General features: G+C 39.8%; 1 protein-coding gene across 1 annotated transcript in view; it reads left to right on the forward strand.

Moving 5' to 3' along the window:
* The window catches only part of PARD3 (par-3 family cell polarity regulator), an 807,488-nt gene extending 788,434 nt beyond the window's left edge, over window positions 1-19,054 (forward strand). Inside the window, 4 exon segments of the mRNA XM_075315482.1 lie at window positions 5,006-5,133; window positions 13,217-13,234; window positions 13,236-13,253; window positions 14,591-19,054. Coding sequence (XP_075171597.1) covers window positions 5,006-5,133; window positions 13,217-13,234; window positions 13,236-13,253; window positions 14,591-14,981 — 555 coding nt within the window. The 3' untranslated portion in view covers window positions 14,982-19,054.
* The last annotated feature ends 5,363 nt before the right edge of the window (window positions 19,055-24,417 follow it).

A 24,417-nucleotide genomic window follows, 5' to 3' on the forward strand; every position in this document is an offset into this window, starting at 1 on the left:
TGAAAAATAACAAGTGTCAGAGATATTTTCCTAAAAAAATTAACATTAAAGAGATCAAGGTTAGAGCTTTGTGAAATTTTATGCAATTGCAAATAGGGCAGTGGGGGGAGGCTCCTGCTGCAGCCAGTCGAGACACAGACAAGATCTCTTTATTCAATATATTTCTCAAGTTTTAATTGCAACAGGAGGATTTACAGGGATGTTTTTTTGTGTGTGCATTTTCTGGGTCTTTGTCAAATATTGGTAACTTCCCAATTGACATCCTCCTACTCACACTTGCTCTAGGAAATCGAACATGGTGCAATGATGGGAGAAGTAGTCGGATCATTAGGAAGCCTTCTAGCCTTGGTATAAGTGGCAGGGCCGCTCTCCGCTCATATACTTGTTGAGCAGATGTCTGTTTTCCAATGCCGTGTTGGAGAATGCAAGCAATATCATTTACATACTTAACATTCAGACTTCAAATAATACTGAGCAGATGGCCGTCCTTCTGAAGGGGAACTTTAAAACAGATATTATCTTTGTTATTTTTAACCACTTTTCTGCCAGATGAAGTTAAGCCTCCAAACAAATAGAATTGTAATGAAATGATTTGCATATAAAGGTAACATGCATCTTGTATGTAATGGAGGTAATATTCTTCTCCATAGACTATAATCTGGCATTTGCTTCAGTGAATGATTAGTCTCCACCATAACTAGTATACCTGCTGCTCCAAACAGCCAATGCAACATCTATACATTTACTATGGCCACCCAGGAGAGGACGAATCATAATGATCCCCTCATGGATGTGCTACATGGTGGAAAGAGTGTGAGTTCACCTGTATGTGTCCATACCACAGTCAATCATTGCAGAAGTACTACATGATTCCAAGGATATAGTTAGAGATTCTGTCCCCTGGAACTGAAAACTGACGTTACATTTCTTGTGTAGTCCCCCTATCTGGTGACTTCCGTTTGCCTTCTCTGTTCAGATCAGCGTCTTATACCTTCCACTTCCAAGATGTCTGCATAGTGCCATAGAGCGAGCAATAGTAAGTCTACATCATGCTTCCCCTGCACTTTTCTTATCGCTCAGATATGGTTTCGGCTTCACTCCCCATGCCACTGTGGTGACCATATTGGAAGTCTGAGGAAAAGAAGACAAATGAAGAGCACATTTTTGATAAATTGCTTAACAGCTGGCTCAGTGATTGGAAACAGAGAGTGGTTATTAATAGAACACATTCTGACTGGATCATTTACAATAGTGTACTCAAGGGGTCAGTATTGGGCTATCTTCTTTATTATATATTTATAAATAATCTTGTAGAGGACATATAGTATAATATCAGTATGTGCAAATTATAAATTTGGAGGAGGATAATTTAAAATTACAGAGTGATGTATGAAAGCTGCATGCTTAGGTCAAAATTAGTAAGAAGTTTAACTTTAATTTAAAGCCATGTACTTTGGCCGAAAAAAACTAAATGTACAATTAGGTACTAAATGATAAAACATTTCGTTATACTGTCACTAAAAAAGGTTTAAGCTTATGGGTGGAAAAGAAACTCAACTTTAGTGGCCAGTGCCAGGCAGCTGCTGTCAAGGCAAATAAAAAGAGGGATAGATGCTCATGACAAGAACATAGTTTTGCATGATTGCAACACATAGAATGTGTTGTACGATTTTGAGCTCCATTGTATAAGAAGGACATAGATGAACTACAACGGGTGCAGAGAATAGAAACCAAGGTTTCTAAGGGAATGGGTTAACTGCAATACCAAGACAGGTTATCAAACTTGGGGTTGGAAAAAGAAAGGTTTAGTGGCAATGTTGTTACAATGTACAAATATATCAATGTACAGAACAAAGATCTTTCTAATAATCTTTGTACACTTAGACTTGCGTTACTGACAAGAGGGGGAAATCTATGTCTAGAGGAAAGTAGGTTTAAATATCAGTGAATCTTTACTCTAAGGGCAGTGAGATTATAGATTCTCTACTGTAAGAGCAGTGAGATTATGGACTCTTTACTGAAGAGCAGTGAGATTATGGATTCTTTATTGTAAGAAAAGTAAGATTATGGATTCTTTACTGTTAGAGTAGGGAGATTATGCATTATTTACTGTAAGAGCAGTGAGATTATGGATTCTTGACTGTAAGAGCAGTTTTATATTATGGATTCTTTGCTGTAAGACCAATGAGGTTATGGAACTCTCTGCCACTTGATGTTGTTGTAATGGTTGATTCACTAAAAAGTTCAAGGAAGGTCTGGATGCCTAGTTTGAAAATATATTACAGGTTATGGGTAAGTGATTTTGGAAATGAGATGTTTATCTGAGGAACTAGTCTTATTGCCATATGTCGAGGTGGCAGGATTTTTAATATTGGTGCATTTAGTACCTGTCTCATGGGGCTTTTACATTCTTCTGGATCAATATGTCAGGCAATAGCTTGAACTTGATGGACTTGTTACTTTTTTTTTTAACCATAAAACTAAGAAACCTCTGTTTTCTTTTTCCTCAATTGCCATTTCCAATATTCTACTGTTATTCTGTGAAAACAAGGATTTCCAAAGAGTTCAGCAAGTTTGTAAAAGTAATAATGTTCTAGGATTTAAATGGATTAAGTGCATTTTGGGGGCAAGCATTCTTTGAAGAGCTCACTTTGTGGCAGCAGTTACTCGGGCAGTCATTCATTTCTCTTCTTCTTGCAATACATTAGCCAAGAGTCATCATGCCCTTCAGAGAATTGCTTTCAATTTCAGTTTGTGTACTACACAGGGGGTACACAAAAGTCTTGGATTCTGTCTGAATTAATGTATCTGCTACCAATTTCCGATTTGCTTTTAATAAAAAAATAAAAATGCATGTTCCCCTTAGCAACCTTAAAATGTAAGAAGAAAACATATTCAAGGACATCTCTGAGCGATTGAATTACAGGGTTGTAATTTTGATGCACAATGGCTGGAATTCAATTCCATGTGCTGAATATATCATATAATTATATATTTCCAATTAGTCCCAGTACTGCTTTGTAAATGCTCCGCTGACATTGTGTGCTCACTAGGATTTATAGAACCTGTATTTATGCAGAAAGTTTCAATGGCTATGACACAGTAACCAAGTACTTAAAAGGCCTTGAACAGCTCACTATTTTTGAGAACTGCAGGGTACAGAGGAGCCGTACTGCTGCTTTTTTCTTAATGGAAGAAGCTTTTTACCTTTATGTATGAGATTTGTACCGTACAGAACAAACATATGCAAAGTGGAAGTATAGTAAGCCAATCAATATTATGTCTGAGTTAAAAAGGAAACAGTCTTATTTTTTTTTTGTTTTTTTTTTAGCGTAAACCGACGCTATCATTTTATAACACTTGATTTTATCATTCTAAACATGCAGTTGAAACCAGAAGTTTCCATCCACATCTGCAGGTTTTTCTCACTATCTGACATGAAATCAGAATAAACCTTTCCCATTTTAGGTCAATTAGGAACCAAAGTGATTTATATTTACCGAATACCAGAATAATAGAGAGAGAGAATGTTTTTATTACTTTCTGCAAAGTCAAACATTTACATACACTAAGAATGCTATGCCTTTAAATAATATGGGACAGCCCACATGATGATGTCATGTCTTTAAAAGCTTCTGATTGGTTTATTGGCAACATCTGAGTTAATTGGTTTCATTCACAAATAATTTTAGTCCTTTTTGTTCTGTGTAAAATGATAAGAATGAAACATTTTGTAGACTATGTCCAGATTATCTATTGATGGAGGGACACGTTCATGCAGGAGGCCCAAGTCCAATACTGCAGGAGATTCTTCCCAACCAAGTCGTCATAAGCGGAATGTTCCTTAATTTTTCCATCTTTTCACAATGAAGCATTAGTTTGTTTTTTTATTTTTTTACATCCTCCCGTTTTCCATACTCCTTGAAGGTTGCAGATCACAACCAGATGAGACCTACGGAGTTGAGCGCTGTCATGATGGATTGACATCTTCCATTTAGGAATTGCACCTAGTCTGTTGTGTGCGATTTGCACAGTTGCTTGGATATCCTCTGCTCTGAAGTACATCTGACCTCCTTTGCTATGGACATCTCGGCTGTTTAGTAACACTTTACACTTCCCTCTTTTTGGCATATGTAGTGAAGATCAGTAATAATTGGAAACCAACAGACCAAGAATGTAACCAGCATAACATGATGTGCCATACCATCCGATAGTTTATTGCATATCCTCCATCCATGATACTACAAACATCAAAACATTGGATTTTGGAAAACAAAAATCATGAAGTGTGGGTTATGTAAAATATTCAGATTTCTTTATCATTAACATGTTACAGACTATTATGGCATTCTGAATAATTTCCGATGACCATTGGTGTTCCTGCCGTCCTGTAGACCCGATGAAAAGTTCAAGGGTACTTTCCAAAGTGCCATATTGATGAAGTTAAAAATGGTGCTTTTTACATATGTCTATAATTATTGTTTTTTGTTTTTTTATTAAAAATATACCATGCTTCCTTTATACTTTGTCATTGGTGGAGGATTTTCTCACGAATACTTTGTAAGTTATATCAACTCTAGCTATAACTATGATGGTTGTTGTCATTCACTTAAGACTACTGGCTGGATTTTAGGAACACTGCTGAATAATATTTCTCCCATGATTTTTTTTCTGTTATTTCCATATATCTACGACAGCAAACAGATTCAAATTTTTCAGGTTTCATAAAACCCTAATTCCAAATTCGTCTGATCTCCATTCTTTCAGAAAATTGTTTACCATCAATCCTACTTTTTCGCAGCCAAACCAAACACGAGCAATCCTTGCCAAAGCAGTCTTCAATGGCTTGTCAAACTGTGTGACATTTCTTGTCAAATGTAATGTATAAATGTCCTCAACTGAGAGAACATCCACCAATATTAACCTCATGAACTTCTTACTAACCACCTTGCCCTATTCTTGTGTTACTGAAAAATCACTTTTCACACTCCTTGTTTTTCTCCAGCCAAACAACACGACATATAATCAGAGCGGAAGGCATTCAGTGTCTGTGGAAGTGCAGATGCAAAGGCAGAGACAGGAGGAACGGGAGAGCTTCCAGCAAGCCCAACGCCAGTACAGTTCATTACCCAGGTAACGTGGCTCCATTACCCCTATCATTCATGGTTCGATTGTATCCAGACAGTGAACTGGATTCTCCACAAACTATTTGGCACATCACTATGAACAGCACCCATAAATCTGTGTGACACCCCTCTTCTACTCCGTGGTCTTGAATACAGAGTTGAATCATCTACGCATTGGGGAATATCCTTAGTTAAAACATCAAGTCAAAGCCTACTCAGTATTAGTACTGTATCTGTTTCAGAATTTCTTGAAGTTATCTCTGATTTTTCTTCTGGACAATGGGGAGATCTCCTAGAAGAGTTGATAAATCTTCCATGTGCCGCTGAAGCCCCTCGAAACCTGTTGGAAAGCAAACGCATCAGGAAGGTTTCCAGTGCATAATGCCAGTATAGCTTGTAAAAACATGGGGCCTGACTATGAAAATATTTTTGGAATTTCACTGTGGAATCTCCCGCTTTGCCGACTGAAAGAGTTAACAGGCATGCTACAGCAGCAATCCTTGTTGAGATACTCAAATGTAGGAGTGTAGCCTGGAAAGGTCACGTAGACCTTTTGCCCAAAGCATCAGCATGCCTCTCTGCTCATTTAGACGTTCAATTTTTTCACGTACACGAGAAAAACAGTCTTAGTTTTATCAGTTATTTTGGTATAGGTTTTCATCAGAGTTTCACCTGAATTTGGTCCACGTTTCATCATGTTTTTCGGGTCAACAAAAGAAGAAGTGTTCTCTACTTTTTCCTATGTAACACTCCTTGAAAATTAGACAGTACTCAGATGGCATTCGCGTACGGTCTGATTTTTTTTTTCTACAGACCCATATATTTTGCATTGACTATTTTGATCCTACACTCTGATCTATAATGGGCATGTCTCCACAATTTTGTGCTGACCACTTTGTCTGCAAAATAAAATCAGAAATGTGAACGACCCCATAGACTGTACTAGGTACGATTTATATCAGTGAAAAACAGGGATAGAACATGTACTTGACAAATGAACATCCAAACTAGTCCTTAGCCAGAAAATTTTACCTACGAGGCTTGAGGGGCTTACGGAATCTTTGCTTCAAACAAAAGAGTGGTTAGTTATGACCAATATTCAATATCTTCCAGAGGTCTCAAACTATAATGTCTCCTTCCACCCATTTCTAAACACTTTTAAATTTTGGTTTTCCTTTTACATTTTAACAACAAAACAGAAGGGAAAGCTAGTTTGCCCAGGACTGCTTGACCCTCAGTCACAATCTGGTGCTTTTTAAATCAGTGACCCAAAGAATTCTTTTATTAAACTTAAACCCAAACATACAAAGGCCTTAAAGATGACTTTTTGGCTGCAGACCCTGATCTTTAGTTGGATACTGCAGGCATCTGCATAGAAAGTAGGATTTATCCAGGTTTAATTTCAAACAATTGGATCTTCCTTCAATAAGAAACCGGAAAACTTTTCACAAATGCGTATTTTTTTTACGAATACATTTCCGTTTTAAAGCAGCATTATATTGTGATTCGTCACTGCCAAGAAAGCCTTTGATCCGAACAGTTGTTCAATTATGATAAACTTTTTCCTAGCGGCCACTCAAAAGAAGCGGTAAAGAAACCGTAAGATAAATCCTCAGCATTGTGCTGACCCATAATATGCTCTGTAAACACTTCCATGGCCAGAGGTGGCGGTTTCGTGAAGGAGATACAGGAACAGCTGTTCCTTAAAGTTTAATGCAAGCAGAAAGAACATGACTTATGCAAGGAATGCACTCTGTCAAACATTTAAGCGTATTACTGCAGAATTAGCTGGAATACATTATTCTGCTTTTCCATCTTAATGTAGATTAAGGTTTTCTGCATTAGAAAGCAGTTACGGGAAAAACAACATCATAGAGGAAACTAGATTAAAGGGTAATATGAACTTGAAAACATTGTTAGTTACTAATAAAACAAGATTAGTTTTAATGAGAAAGTAAGCCGTCCTCAGCTCTCCTAAAATGCAATCTCAAGTCAGAAGTCTAAAAGAGACACTGTCCCTTTAAAAACATTTTTTTTTTTTACACAGTTTTGCAGTTTCAATGTGCAAAAGTTAAGAGATTTATTTGAAACTTTGCATCTCATTCTCCAGTGACCACTAAAACTAATTTATCTGCTTTATGGATGTAGTGTATTGTGTGCGATCAAATAGTGGATAATTTCTAGGTCAGTGGAGTACAACTGCTGACATCACCAATGATCGCCAGAACGAGGAACTTTTGTCTACTGTTTGAATGGAGTTATGGTCGGACATATGTGCTGCCATTCTGTTTTCTATGGTACTGACAATAGGGTGACATACCACTGCCCAATTCAAGTGGGGATTAATGATGATCGGTGCAGATCAAAGCAGTTGCAGCTCCCGCGTATTTAGAAGTTTTCTCCTTTATGGCGATAGGTTTTAACTTGTTACTGGAATACCCCTTTATGGAAATTTTACAGGATTAAAACATTGCTGGCCAATACTTAGGAGAGGTTTAATCAATGGGAGCCTTGGGATTTTATTGGTGGGACTGGTCTACACGATGTCTGGTAGTTTAGCTGCCTTACCAGAACCCGCCACACTCAATACGCAGATCATTGGGGGGATTCTCAGAAAGTGGAACTCCTGACAATCAAACATTGATGGCTGATCCTAAGAATGGCTTGCTTTTTTAACATTGGTAGTGTAATGCTGCATAAATTCCCTAAAACTAAACCCAAAAGTGAGGGCTTTTTGCTTTAGAATAAGGACTAAAGCCACGCAAATTATTTAGTGGTCCAAAAAATCTACTGATCCGTAGCACCGATACCTTCTGAGATGCCAAGCACTAACCCACATAATACAGACCCATAGATGTATGTCTGTTTTGTCTCCATAGATAACTAACTCCTTGCTTTCAGCAATGCCGTTAGAGGAGAAGGGCTCCTAAATAATGCATGTAAAGGAGGGATTTGTATAATCAAGGCACATGGAAGTGGTAATGTGAACCCACAGTAGGTCTTAATGAGTCACTTATAGTATATCCTAAGGGTCCCGTTACACATAGGGACATACCAGCGTTCCCACCAGCGATCCAACCTGGCAGGGATCGCTGGAATGTTGTTACATGGTCGCTGTTTAGCTGTCAATCAGGCAGATCTCCACAGTGATCAGCCACCAGCGACCCGTGTAATGACGGCTCCCTGCACACTCAGAACCGGCGCTCTTTGGTCTCCCGCCGTCAAACACGCTGTTGCGTGCTGCACAGCAGGAGACCAATGATCAAAAAATGGTCCTGATCGTTTTGTCACGATCAGCGATTTCGCAGCAGGGCCCGGTTTGCTGCTGCTTGTCACACTCAGCGATATCGCTAATACATCACGAAACCTGTGACGTTTCAGCGATCTCGCTGTGTGTGACGGGGACTTAAGGATATACCATAAAAGCCTGATAGGTGCGGGTTGCAGCATTGCAATACGGATCTTTCTCCTGGGACCCTTGACCCACCATTCCGGTCTGCATTCAACGACTAGCGAGTGTAGAAGTGGTGGTGCATGCGATTCATGAAGTTTTAATACCTCGGTCTCTCAACAATTAGTTGAACAAGGTGATGTGCTTAATTATGATGGTTTCTTTGTCCAGCTGGAGTCACACTGAATCGCACGAGAATCGCAGCTCTTTGCCCGGACGCTTCTCTACTGACAAAAGCGGGTCAGCTTCATGTATTTCTATGCAGCTGTACGCTCCTGTCTGAAGAGTGGGTAGTCGGTCTGGGCAATGCGATTTGATCCTCGTGCAAGTGTGACTCTACCCATCTGCTGATTCTGAAAGTGTTGGAGTTGAACTGTAGCAAGTTATAGAATGATGGCTTTCCAACGTATAGCATGCAGTCTTCAAATATAGAAAATAAATTGCTCACCTCAAAGATCAACCACAGGAGCAGGGGGACGTGTCTTCGTCGGGTGCCGATACCAGCTGGTAAACACAGAAATCCAATTGAAAAGCGAAAAGGTATTATCCGGCACAACCGTACGGTAATAAGATCCAAAACTTGTTTTATCATTTTTAAAGGAGACAAATCTATGTTAAAAGCTGACGCATTTCAGGCAAAGTATGCCCTTATTCATAGCATAAGTACGAATAAGGGCACACTTTACCAGAGACGCATTAGCTTTTAACATGGATTAGTTTCCTTTTAAAATTATAAAATAAATTTGATTACCGTACGGTTGTGCCGGACGTTACCTTTTTGCTTTTCAATCAGTCTACAAGTAGTTAAGCCATTACCCGCCAGATACAGTGTAGTTTATTCTATTCCACATTTGTTCTTTATTACATATTAGGCAATATTTGTGGGCTTGCGTCTTGCTTTCCAGGCAAACTTGGCATTAGTCACAGAACATTTATTTCAAAATAATTTCATTAATGTGGTGTGATTAACGATCCTGCGCTGGCAACATGCTCAATGTCAGTTTTTCTATTTTATTTTATTTTTTTATACATTGCCATTTATGCCAACTAAATACATAAGTTGTATATGAAGCATTTATAGTGGCGGGGATCAGAGAACACTAAATCTGAAATGTTCTCATGAAGGCGGACGTGCAGTAGATTACGCCGCTCATTAAACACTGGTCTGGCTGCTTGGAGCGGTTTTCTTATTTCACATACAGTAATGAAAATGTATTGATATTATACTTGGATGGGATGACCGGCTGATCCGATTCCAATTAGCAATATGATGATCGAAGGGCTCTGGCTTTAATGAAAATTCAGTAATGCCTTGTGATCCCAAATTAAATTAAAGGATATCAATGGGAATGCAATGAGAGCTGGAACTTTGCTTCTTCACTATTAAAATCATTTTAACCACTTTGCTGTGGTTGTTATATGTAGGACGTTGGGCTTCGCTGGGTAATAAACCACACATAATGACCTTCAATATATTTACTGTATATGTGGTTTAAGCACATATAAATTGAATATTACTATGTTTTATGATACAGCGAAGATTAAAGGGAATACCTTGCCCATTATATAAGGTTCTACCATTACTGAAGCTTTGGAATATTGGGTAAAATGCATATCCATATAATGAAATATACCTTCAAGTCAATGCCAGAACTGATGGTTAAAACGGGTGGTCATACGCTTAGGCGAAGTGAGAAACTTCTTCCTGCTAAGTTGAGTTTCCTAAGGAGGCTGGTTGGCCATGTCTTGGTCCATCACTTTATATATCAGTAATTACCAGTTTTTGTTGATGAATCATGTTGAGCGAGTAGTTAACTATTCGTACTCGCTATGCTGTTAGCGAGTACTGTCCACTACTCGCATGTTCGTTACGAGTAGCGGACGCAATGTAAGTCAATGGGAAATTCTCGCTAAGTAGCGAGTAACCCGAAAGCCGTACTTTTCATGTGAGTATCGAATATTTCCTTAGCAAGTATTTCCCATTGACTTACATTGCGCCCACTACTCGTAACGTATATGCGAGTAGCGGACAGCACTTGCTAACAGCATAGCGAGTACAAATAGTTAACTACTTGCTCAACACTATTGATGAACCAATCACAGAGATGGGTTACACTTTTAGGCTTAGAAAAACTACGATTTATACAAAGGGAATATTTTAACCACCTTAAAGTAGTCAATGATACTGTTTTGCTGGTGTTGCCTTCAGTTGACTCTGTGGAACAATTATTTCCAAATTTATTACTACTAGCAAACGAAGCGTAACTTTGTTAATGGTGGCATATCTCTTATGAGATCAAAGGATAGGCATGGTGAGACTCAACATGCTTCATCTTTTTTCCCCCCTGTCACGAACCACCGGGGGGGTCACTCAGAAATCCCCCGCGCTGGCTACCAGTACGTCACAATCGGGGGGTAACAAGTGGGGGTCACCCCTCCTTTATACCTCCCGACCGACAGAGCACGTGATGCGCTCTCTAGCGCCCCTCTTATAGTCAGGCCAATTATGGAATTGCCCGACAATAAGCAAGGAGGCCGCTATACTACTTATGCCGATTATTGAAGGGTCCCCGGTGAGAGTAGGGTATATATTCCCCCGACCTCTGCGGGCGGAATATATAAAACCTCCCCGAATCTCACTGGCCTCCCCACAATAATCCTTGGCACAACTCGCTGCCACCAACCGCTTCACGGTAACTATTAGCCGAACACACAGACGTGGGATTCAAGATCGAGATAACAGAACAGCCCAAGATTAATTATATAATTTAATCAGCCTAAAGCCACACTAGAAAATACAACATATACAATAGGGAATCTACAGAATATACATAGGTCAGAGTACAGTTACAGATAAAGCATGGTTTACAAACAGGCATACACAGTTCCAGCAGTTACCTTGTGCGTCTGGCCACAGGGGGGCGCTGTAGACCAGGTTTCTAGGATCCTTCCCACAGATGTTTCCTACACGTGACCCCCAGCGAAAGAACCCTGGAAAATGGCCGAAGTAGGGTTATCAACCTGGGCAAATCCAGGTCCCCTCCTACCTTAGTGACCTCAGAGGGAGCACTGCTCCACCCCTGGCTGGAGTTATGGACAATATCCCCAACATGGAATATGGGCCATAACTTTGCCTGGGAGCGTCGTAGGCGGACGCCAACGCTCTCATTGTGACAGTTATGAATTTAGCTACAGAACGAGAGGACTCATGACTTGTCTACTAGTTCCCCATTGGCTGATATCACGCCTGGGGTACTTCCCAAGCTCCCGCTCCCATAAAAAAGGTGTGCCAGCATCGTCCGCATGCGAAAACACCATTTTTATGGTGGCCACATTTATCGGAAATATGGCTTGCGAGATATGAACCATTTTTTACTGGAGTCGTTCTGTCTGGATACTTCCATAGCCTTGCTAATTAGATAGCAGCCCCTACCACAGGGTCACGGCAGGGAGTCATCCTGTGTCCATTGTTCCCACATCATCTAATCTCCATATCACAGGAGATGGCCATGGGATGTGTTGCTAGGATGTGACACCTTCCCAGATGGTGGACATTGAGAACAAGAAGGGAGGGGGCACTGCCAGGGAGTGATGAGAGCGATTATGACTGGCAATCATAATTCCTCTTCATATCCCAGGATTTGCCTCACACCTCCCCCCTTTTGAGGGCGCTAGGGGGCAGCACACTCCGGTGTTCCCCCGTGCGCCCGTCCGCGACCTCTCCTTGTCGGGACAGCCCGTCTGCGTTACCGTGGTCCCGGCCCCTTTTGTGGCGAATGGTGAAGTTGTATTACTGGAGCGCAAGGCTCCATCGCAACAATCGCCCATTCGTCCCAGAGACGGTGTGCAACCAGCTGAGGGGATTGTGGTCCGTCTCCACGATGAAGTGGCGCCCGTATAGATAGGGTTGGCCATGGGATGTGTTGCTAGGATGTGACACCTTCCCAGATGGTGGACATTGAGAACAAGAAGGGAGGGGGCACTGCCAGGGAGTGATGAGAGCGATTATGACTGGCAATCATAATTCCTCTTCATATCCCAGGATTTGCCTCACACCCCCGGTATAGGACTAGTTCTCAATCTTATTACTCACATTATCAGTGAGATCGGCAGACTTAAATGTAATATTTCTGGTTACCTTTACATCACCACATAGTTCTATAAGGTTTGGTCAAGCATTGTATAAATTCTACTTTCTAATTCGGATTTGTTGACCACCTATGCCAATTAGATTGAAATTAGTTTACAGTATTTACTGTAGACAAGATAGTTTTTAAAGCTGTTATGGTCTACTGGTTTGACCCCTAAAATAGATACCAAGAATTCCTAGTTGGAAAACATAGCTATGGAAAGTCACACATCAAGGGGGCAATTATCAGAAAAGTTAGTCAACTATGACCTTAGTCTCTTTGATGTGAACATTTTGACCACTTGAATGCATTACTTTGTTGTCTGAAGTCACTTTTCCTCCTCTCGTTAATCACCAACCTCAGATGTGTAAAAAAATCTAATATAGATCAATACTTTCATTGTTGCCTTTTGCTAGTTTGTGTAACAATAGTGTGTTACACCCACATGATACGTGTTCTCAGTCCCAATCCAATTTCTTCTAATTATGCACCTGCTATTATTTTATTAGGTGCCCTTGCCCTTTTTGGACTTGGATTACTGGGCAGGTAGTCCTTTGTGTGTAGGCAGTATCTCCCCTTCCTTGCAATGATTATAGCTTTGTCTTTAGTTAGCTTGCTGGTAATTTCTGTAGACAATGTCAAAAAAAATGACAATGATCTTCATGAAGGTCACTATGAAACAACTCAATGAAGAATGTCCAAGTTGACGATTACAAAGTAAATTTTGAATGATTTATCACTGTGTTCAGTCTTACAAAGCTTTTTTATTATTTTTTTATTTGCTAGTTTACTACCCTTATGGATTGGATTAATTTTTGGGTGCTATGTCTTTCTCATACATGAGATTTCAGTCTTAAGCAGCCAATGTTTTTCTGTAACTACCAATGAAGGCTACTGTTGTTTCATAGACTGACCTTCATAGAATGGAAAGGTTTTTGGCACACGCTGAGCTTTGCATACCTTGAGGCAGTAACTTCAATGACCTCGTGTCTACAGGAGTTCTCAAACCGCTCAGCTTCCTACAGTACTGAAACTTAATGTAGCTTGGCACAGCTTACAGAACCAGCCCAGACACAACTGTCAGGAATACCACTTGTGAGGGAAATGCCGGCAACAAGGGAGTACTGCTGGCTGCTGGAAGTGGACAAATGTAAAGTAATCCATCAGAAACGATGAAGGACAGGAAACAAGTTGATAGCGGCGCATTAGTTGTCAGTGAGGCCGCTTTGAAATATGTCACCTTGGCAGCGAAGATGCTCGATCACTTTCAGATTTCTTCTCAAGATTAAATGGAACCTGTGACTAGGACATAGGCACACATAGATTAGGGCAGACTCTGCAAAAACTGTTAAGTGTGCACTGCTAGGTTCTCAATACACCTACTATAGGCCCCCTCCCAACCTGTAAATATCACATTGTGCCACATATACTAATTGTCCTCCTTGATGGGCTCCGTGTACCAACAGGAGCTGAACTTGTGAATTTCATCATTTGACGTTCACCCATTGATCAAAAAAGTCACCCATGTAGTCTCAGAAACTATGCGGAGCACACATTAATAAAAAAAATTACTTACAATTTTCATCTTTATTTTTTGATAAGTAGACTTTTTTGTGAGATTTTGTAGGTCTCAAGGTTCACTTTAATCAGAGGCTTTACCGAATGAGCAGTTGTTTTCTTCTTATAACGCCCTTGTGTTCCTGTTTTATGTTGTGCTTTTATATTTTGCATAGTGTGTTGTCCTTGTTTCGTATAGCTAGCATGTTGTGCTTCTATGTTGTGCTTGTGTGCTGAGTATACATAAATTCCAGCATAGGCCTATGTTGGGTGGGTAATGTATACCAACAGTATGTTAAGTCTAATTTTTATTTGTCTCTGCCCAGGCAAAGTAGAAAGAATCCCAGTTCTGTGTCTCAAGACTCATGGGAACAAATGTATGCTCCTGGAGAAGGTTTTCAGACTGCCAAGGAGAATCCCAGGTATTCGAGTTATCAGGGATCGCGGAATGGATACATGGGCGGACATGGATTCAACGCCAGAGTTATGTTGGAAGCTCAAGAACTTCTCAGGCAGGAGCAGAGACGGAAGGAACAGCAGCTGAAAAAGAAAGTGCCCACTGATGGATCAAATAATTATGACTCTTATAAGAAAGTCTCTGATCCTAACTATGCCCAAGCTAAAGGTCCTTTCCGCCAGGACGTACCACCATCTCCGTCTCAGGTAGCGCGGCTCAACAGATTACCACAAGAACAGGGAAGACCATTTTACTCCTGAGGGACAATGAACACTAATTAAAAAAAAAAAAATTAAAAAAAGGCAATAACAGATATTTTCATGAGAGACTTTGTATTATTTTTTAATTGGACGGTACTATGGTGCATATCCTGTTTGTTTCAGTGCCTTTTGCATTTTGGGCAACGTGACAGTGGACCTCTTCTCTGCCCTTGTTTTCTTGGACTGAAGTGATAAGTACACAGAAGGATGTTTCACGATAAGACAATCACAGGTGACATTATGTATGCCCCTAACAAAAAATCATATCATCCATCTACGTTTTATGAAATGTCAAGAGACTGCCATGCTTTGCTCAGTTCTTTTATTTTGCTATGCATTTTTTTTACTGATATAATATATTGTGGGAAAGGAATGAATTGGTTTGTACTCAATGGTTTCTTCAACTTTTTTTATACTTATGTTGGATGGTTTACTAAAGTATTATTTCCCTGTTATCAGACAATTCATAATTGGTCATGTAATCATTGATACTACTTATGTTGCTGTTTTTCTAGTTTTTAATCATGGCTAAACGTAATATACTATTATGGTTTTTTGATTAATTTAATGTATATGATATGTACACTGTCTATAATGCCTTTCATCTCAGAGACAATTATGAAAAGAAATCATTGTCTAGGTCATAATTAAGAATTGTTCCTTTTCACTAAAGATGCGATCCCTATCAGATTGCTTACAGTGAAGCTGCCATTTTTTTTTTGCTTTGAAGAAGTATACAGCCGATTAAAACCATTACGGAAAAAAAAAAGGAAAGATGATAGGTCATCTAGATTAAATTACATCAGATTAGAATGTATTTTCCAATTTTTTCAAAATTTATTCTCCTAAATCAAGATCTTACCTGGCTAGTGCTTCTTAATATAGATTTTTCTTCTGGTCTACTTTTTTTTTCTAGAGTTTAACACCTCTTTTGTTTTGTATACATTTTCTTTTGGCTGAATCCTATAATACGTTCTTAGAGAAGGACTCACACTAATGATGGATTATGACGTCATTTTATGTAGGGCCTCCCAAGTCGTCATGATTGTGAGTAAGAAGCCCAGCAAAACCCTCAAGATCCCTGCATGGTAAAACGAGGTATAAATTTGTGATCTAAGGTGGATCAACTCCAACCAGTGCAGAGGAGTTTTACTTTTTATCTCTAATTGGGTGGCTGCATTTTCTTTAACTCCACGTAATGGCCCCTTCAACGGTATGTATCTATGACAGAGCCCTATACTGTCCAAACAGATTGAGAGAAAAGTTTGTATAAGAACAAAGGGAAAAGAGAAAATAATGTCAATAATGTAACTTTGCACCAAGGGTATGTAGACGATGCTGTCTTGTGCTTCCATATGCCGTGCATTATGTGTTGACAATGTGCGAATGAAAAGAGAATGGAGAAAACTGTTACACAGTGTTATGAATCCTGTTAAAAACACAGAATGAAGCTTCAAGACATGACAAATATTAATTGCATAAATCTCAGAAGGGGACATCTATAGGTGATTCAGTGGACAATTGGTTAAAAGTCTGCCAAAGCTGCCGATTTCACCAAAACTAGCCCAGTATCTCATTTGTACTGTTGGTCCCTACTCTCCTTGGACACCAGATGTCATCATGCACAGTCCCTTCTTCATGTGGGAGATAAAGAGCTATCCTCATTGAGCATACACACGGTGCGTGGTTTGGGGTGTCAGGAAGAACAGTTGTTTACCCTACAAGTATTTGACCTAACGATGTGTATGACCAATGTTTGTCATGTACATTTCATATTCTAATAAATAAGACATGTGAATGACACCTTCTGGTCATGTAGACATAATGGCAGGCATCTGATGACCAAGCTGGCTCTTGTCTCCTGATGTGGAAGTGAGAAGCAATGAAGGGCCACATTCATTGTACCTTCTCAAAGGCAAGCTTATGTTCCTTCTAACTCCAGTCGTTCTTTTAATCCTACGCATATTTCTAGAGCATTTCACCTTACCCAGACTTTTAGTCAGACAATCCTTATGGCTCTGTCTTATTCAATATCACCACTACTCCTGCTTAAAGCTGACTATACACATTTTATTATTGTCAGGTGAACCTATTGATTTCAACAAGACTGGCCAACCATCTAATGTGTACACGGTACACGTATTTTTACAGTATAATGAGCCAAAAGCTTCCCTATACACAGTATAATGTCCCCATTGCTTTCCTATAGACGGTATGATACCCCCCACAGCTCCCCTATACACAATATGATATACCCCAGCTCCCCTATAGCTGGAGGGGCATCATACTGTTTCCACTTCTCCCTCAAAACACAGTTTAATAATGCCTTCACTGTATAATGGCCCCCTTAGTAGCCCCACACTGTATTATGGTCCCAACATTAGCCCCCAAACTATACAATGGACCCCAAGGTAGTGTTCCTTCACTTTGAGGACCCCCAAAGTAGTCCTCACACTGTATAATTTCCCTCACAGTTGTCCCCACACTGTATATTGGCCCACAAAGTAGTGCTCATACCGTATGATGGCCCCCATTATAGGCCCCAAACTGTATAGTAGCATCCACAGTTTGACAGGCCCACACAGCATGAAGTGCCCCACAGTAATCCCCTCACTTTATGAGGTCCACTATACTTCATGATGCCCCCCACAGTCACACCATAAATTTTAATTGAAATTTTTAAAAAAAACCTCATATACTCACTTAATCCCAGATCCTGACGAGTTCATCAGCAAAGTGCCGGTGGACCAATCCTTGACATCATCTGTCAGGACAAAGCTGGATTGGGTACACATTTTAATACCCATTGTTTTTGTTCCCATGGAAGATTAGCCGCTGCCGGAAGGGTCTGGCAGTAACTTACTCCCATTACGAAAATATGCATACTCAACTGTGCAGAATTTAGGTTGGGTGGGAGATGAGCAAGGGTTGAATGACAGCTATCTGATGTGTATGGCCACCTTAAAAGACCTCCCTCCTGTTGAAAGTGATTTCTTTTAGTTTCTCTATGATACCCTTTTAAGGAATTGCAAATATTGATTTCTTTTCTTCTTGTAATAACATCCATTCCTCATCTTGCCATAGTTATTTCGTGCAGCTTCTCCATACTGATTGTATATTACTTTCCTTGCCATTGTGCTTTATGTGGTAGCTCTACCAATACTTCACTTTGAAATATTTAGCCTGTGGGCATTATACATTGGATGCAGAAAACTCAAACTGTAAAATGTGAGTATAGCTCAGATCATAAGATCACCCAAAAATTATCCTTCCAAGCGCACTGTGACTATCTCTTGTATAAGCAATCTTGCTCCCAACCATTGCTATCGGCTGGGTGATGACCGTGTATAGGAGTGAGTGTGTACAGACCGGTATATGTGATCAGCAGCGGACAATAAGTCATTGCTAAGACATATCTGGCCACACAGTGCCCAAAAGTTCCCGACAGTAACCAGTTAACTATTCATCATCGGACGCGGGAATCTGATTGTGTCTATGGACTCTCCACTTTTTCTCTGCACTAGTTTGTATGCATCAGATCCACTGTAATGCTATATGCTTGTATCTCAATCACTCTGATTTCTATGGAAACTTTTAAGGGAATCGAATCTTTCTGTCAATCTGCTTGAAAAACAAACTGTTACATAAAAAGTCCTGTGAAAACCACTTGCGAAAGTGCCTATAAAACATGGAAACGAAGCTGAACATATCATGTTGGAAGAGATGGGTTGGAGGGAAGGGGTGAAGAAAAAAGAAAAAATAATGCGTAATAATAAAATAGACTTGAGCTTTGGTTACTGACACTTTCATTGTCACACGAGTTTGTTTTTATAAAAAGAATAAAATAATTAAAAAAAAAATATTGTATGTCTCAACTCAAGCACATGTACCTGTAACTGTCTATCAAAGAGTTTTTTGTTATTGTACTACAGTGTTTCAATGATAACTAATGTAAGCACAGTGATACGGGATGACTAACGCTCTTTTTTTTTTTACTGGGTTAATGGAAAAGAGCGAAATTCGCCTTATAATTGTATATAAAATCATTAGAATAAAATTCCTTTCTTCTCTTACTGTGGTCATTTCATTACATCATTGTTTTTTATCATTAGAGTTATATACTATGTTATACTAGGGGTTTTCCAAAAGAAAGAATTCTCAGCTTGCCCTAAGGCTACATGCGCACGCTGCAGTTTTCACTGCACCCAAACTGCAACCAAAACTGCACCTTGTCACGGAGAGCCTGGAAATGTAAACAAAAAAGTTTAATGATGGTGCGTTTTTGCCGCATTTTTCTTAATGCATTTATTTTAAAGGAGAAACAAAATATGATAGGATAATTGATAGCTAAAATAGATATAAAAAATAGACTAGATAGAACATAAAGAATAGATGATAAGAAAGAAGAAATAGAAAGAAATAACAATAGTTGGATAGAGGGATAGCTAGCTTTTTTTGTTTTTTGAGAGGTAAAAAAATGGCATGGGGTCCCCCCAATTTTTCATTTCCAGCACAGGAACAGCTGCAAGCTGCAACCTTCAGCTGTTTGCTGTGCCTTGGCTGGTTATTAAAAATAGAGGGGATCCCACGCTTTTTTTAATAGATAATTTATTTTTTTTTATTGAATTATGTGGGGTTCCCCCCATTTTTCTAAAACCAGCCAAGGTATAGCAGACAACTGTGGGCTGATATTTGGTTGGGAAGAGCCATGGTTATTTGGCCCTTTCCAACCTAACAATAACAGCCCACAACTGCCCCAGAAGTGGCACATCCATAAGATGCGCCAATTCTAGTGATGGACCCGGCTCTTCCCGATTGCCCTGGTGCAGTGGCAATCAGGGTAGTAAGGAGTTAATAGCCCACAGATCCTACTAAGCCCTAGATTAGTGATGGCAGGCATCTGAGACACTCCCCATCATTAATCTGTAAGAGAAAGTAAATAAACACAAACACCCCAAAAATACTTTATTTGAAATAAAAGATTAAAACCATCCTCTTTCACCATTTTATTAACCCCAAAAGAACACCCCTGCAGGTCTGACGTAATCCACACAACACTTTCAGTACGGCTACATCTGACTCTCACAGCGAGCGCTATAGAACATGACTGCCCGCTGTGCACTCCACGCAGCAACTGAAATGAGTTCCGTGGTCAGTGGTGACGTCACTCAGGTTACCCGTGGCCACAGCTGGAGTCCTCCACCTGTGACAGCAAATCACCCAAGTGACTAAAGTGAGCCGTGTGATGACGTCACCACTGATTGAACGCTGTGATTGTCAGATGCAGCAGTGGGACATCGCGGAGAGCGACAGAGACACACCCCAGAACAGTATTTATTCATCCTGGAACAATGTGGGTGACCTACATTTTTTGTTACAAAAATGCAAGTACAACGCATGCAAAATGCAGCCTATTTGGTCGCATGCAGTTTTCCTTGCGTCTTTCATCCCCTCATTGATTACAATAGGTGACAAAACGTGACAAAAGCGCAAAAAGAATGAACATGCTGCTTTTTTTTTTTTTTGTCAACAGGTTTTGACAAACTGCAAACAAAAAAACTGCAACGTGTATACAGCAAATCTGAATTCTCAAAGTCTTTGCTGGGAAGTCAAGTCAGAACTTGCTAACAACAAAACTGCACCAAAAAACGTGTCAAACGCAATGTGCGCATATAGCCTAAAAGTCCGACAAACGTGATTGGTGATGGTCCATCCTAGACCAATGGACTATGAAGGGGCCGAGATACAGGACCAGGCGCATTTATGGATAGGCTTTGTGCCTGGATGAAGAGAAATGTAGCCCCTAATTCTCCTCAATGGAAATCCTCTGATCACACATCGATGGTCTACCATAGGTCCCTTTTTTTCCAAAAAACTTCTTCAAATAAACAATTTGTCACCATAATGTACGGTAATTTTTTGTCTTACAGTGCTTTTCTATAACCTGTTGCTTTGAGAGCCATAGTTTTAGTTTCACACCTGCTGAAGAGACCACATTTGCAGTAACGTATTCACATTATGTCCAAGTCATGTATTAATCATTTATGTTCTTCACCTCCATATTGAAACATTACCGTCAGGGGCACTATATAGAATAAAAGGAAACTGTTTGTAACATAATATAACAGGTCAATATTGCTCAATGGTCTTAAGTAATACTGCAAATTCAAAGTTACACTCTATCATCAGTATAAGCAATTACAGGCACAAGTTTGGGCACCCCTGGTCAAAATTACTGTTATTGTGAGCAGTCAAGCAAGCTGAAGATTAAATGATCTCTAAAAGTCAAAGTTAAAGATGACACAGTTCCTTTGTATTTTAGGCCAATTAATTTTTTTTATTTGGGCTGAATCAAACGTTTGGGCACTTTGCAAGGTTAGTACCTAATAGCACCCCCTTTGGCAAGTATCACAGATTGTAAAAGCGTTTTGCAGCAGCAAAGTCTTTCAATACTTGTTTGAGAGACTTTCATCCATTCTTCCTTAGAAAAGTCTTCTGGTTCTGTGAGATTCCTGGCTCGTCTTGCATGCACTGAAAATTTGTGGCTAGACCTCAAATTGTCTCTCCAGTAAAGGAGACAAACTCTAGCGCAGCGCCACCTATTGGAAGTAGCGATCCTAAAAGTCACAAGTGGATTTTTAACATTACTTTACAATATGACTCAGGATATATAAGCCAGATCAGAATCCCAATTTGCAGACACGGTGTTTCGGGGTGCTTGCCCCTTGTCAGTGCAAAGTATGGGGTGTCTGATCTGGCTCATGAGAAAGCTATGTGGGGACCACGGGGGAACACTATTCTCCTTAAGGAGACTTTGCAAGCCAGTCTGGCTGCCAGTAAAGTAAGGGGACTTATAGCTGCCACACCCCTCTGGGAAATATTCAAATTGTCTCTCCAGTAAAGGAGACAAACTCTAGCACAGCGCCACCTATGGCTTTGGCTAGACCTCAAAAGAGCAATGATGTTCAGATCAAGGGACTGGGAGGGCCATTGTAAAACCTTCAGCTTGTGCCTTTTGAGGTAGTATATTGTGGATTTTGACGTGTATTTAGGATCATTATCGATTTGTTGAAGTCATCCTCTTTTCAACTACATATTTTTTACACATGGTGTTATGATTACATCAAAAATTTGTTGACATTTCATTGAATTCATTCTTTCCACTACCTGGGAAATGTTCTCTGAGTCATTGGCTGCAACACAACCCCAAAGCAAAAATGATCCACCCCCATGCTTAAAGGTTGGTGATATCTTCTCCTGAAATTCTCTGTCCTTTTTCCTCCACATATACCTTTGATCATTGGGGTCAAAGTGTTCTATTTTAAACTCTTCACACCACATGACTTGTTTACAAAATTCATTTTATGGTGAGGACGCAGGAGAGGTTTTCTTTTGATGACTCTTCCGTGAAGGCCATATTTGTGCAGGTATCTCCGAACAGTAAAACAATGTATCACAACTCCAGAGTCCATATTCTTGAAGGTCTTCTGCAGTCACACAGGGGTTCTGATTTGCCTAACAATCCTGCGAGCAGCTTTCACAGAAATTTTGCTTGATCGTCCAGACCTTTTCTTGACTTCCACTATTCCTATTGACTGCCATTTCTTAATTACATTTTGAATTGCGGAATTAGCAACTTGAAAATGCTTTGCTATCTTCTTATAGCCTTCTCCTGCTTTGTGGGCCTCCTCCATTTTAATTTTCAGAGTGCTAGGCAGCCGCTTAGAAGAACCAATGATTTTTTGTTTTGCCTAAAATACAAAGGAAATGTGTCATCTTTAACTTTTTGCCTTTCAGAGATCATTTCATCTTCTATTTGCTTAGCTGTACACAATAACAGTAATTTTCATCAGGGGTGCCCAAATGTTTACATGGCGCTGTACCTAATATCTGGGGAGGAATGTAAATCCAAACTTGAGCTTATGTAGGTGAATGTTCCTTCCTGTTAAGATATACTTTGTTTATCAAATAAATTAAAAATTATGCGCTAATTAATATCTTAATATATCTTTATCAGCTCCAGAGCTTATTTTATTCCAGCTGGTCCCCTAAGAATGCCATATTGTTTGTTTTTTTTTTATTTATTTTTTTGTTTTGTTTTTCAAAAAACATCTGTCATACAGTTCTAACGATATAATGCTTTTCTTTATTTAGTGGTAATTTCAATGGTCTTACCCTCTGAGCACTGCCTCCTAGGTAAATTATGCAGAGCTGCCTTCTTGGTAATGACCATACAAATTACCACTAAATAAAAAGCCCTATATCTCCAAAACCATATAGTGGATTTAAAAAAAGAAAAAAATATATATACTCCAGAGCAGTGGAAATAAAATAGGAGATTTTTGCTACCTCATCTGACAGCAGCATAATGTAGGAAAAGAGAACTTTATTTCAACCATGTATCACTTAGTTTACTTAGAGCAGCAGTTGTGACGCAGAGTTTTTAGATGTATCATGTAACAGAGCTCAGAAAGCTAACCCAACCCACACCACAGCTTTGTGTGTACATTGTATAGTGACATTGAGCTGCTTATCAGAGGAGTGGGCGTGGTTGGACAACTGCTCATGAATCCTGAAGTGTTGGCTGTGATCTCCTGGTGAGAAAACCTTCATTATAAGTAAACCACAGCACACAGACTAATAAGTGATGAATTCAGTGTTATAACTCCTATCTCATGCTGTCCTCAAATTACATAGCAAAAACCTGCTTACAGATTGCTGAAGTGGTGCTTTAAAGGCATTGTTTTTTTATTGCACAGCTGGAGTGGTGCTTTAAATGCAAGTCTACTGACCCCAGTCTTATACTCACCCTTCGTCAGCTTCACCTTCTATCACTGCTGCTCCTGTCTGTATCAGTGATTTGTGACCTGCCAGCAACTCTAGTGCTTCATGGAGGCAGAGGTCCCTCTTCAATACAGCTTTATGGTGGACTCTTTCTGGGTCTCATAGAGATGCATTGAGAGCTTGTGATGTAATTTCTTGCAAGTCAAAAATTACTGTCAAAAGACGGCGCTGCAGGACTGAAGCGACGACTGTAAAAAAGGTGAAGCTGCCAGAAAGTGAATATATGACGGGGGCAGGAGGTTTACATTTAGAGCGTCACTCCAGAGCTGGAAAAAAGACACAAAACATTGGAGTGGGGCTTTAAATGCTAAAATTCTGTATACATACAGCCATCACCAGGGGGCGCTTAAGGCATACTGGTTATAATGTCGATATAAAAGGTTTTTGACATGTTAAAAATAAATTATACTTTTTTAAGAACTTTTTCCACCTTTTTAAATCTGTAAAATTCAATTGAAAAATAAACTGAGGGCATTATAACAGGGGCGTGTAGACCAGGGTTCCCCAACTCCAGTCCTCGAGGGCCGCCAACAGTGCATGTTTTCAGGATTTCCTTAGCATTGCATGGGTGTTGGAATCATCAACTGTGCAG

Source organism: Anomaloglossus baeobatrachus, chromosome 6 (assembly GCF_048569485.1).
Source record: "Anomaloglossus baeobatrachus isolate aAnoBae1 chromosome 6, aAnoBae1.hap1, whole genome shotgun sequence".
Taxonomy (NCBI): domain Eukaryota; kingdom Metazoa; phylum Chordata; class Amphibia; order Anura; family Aromobatidae; genus Anomaloglossus; species Anomaloglossus baeobatrachus.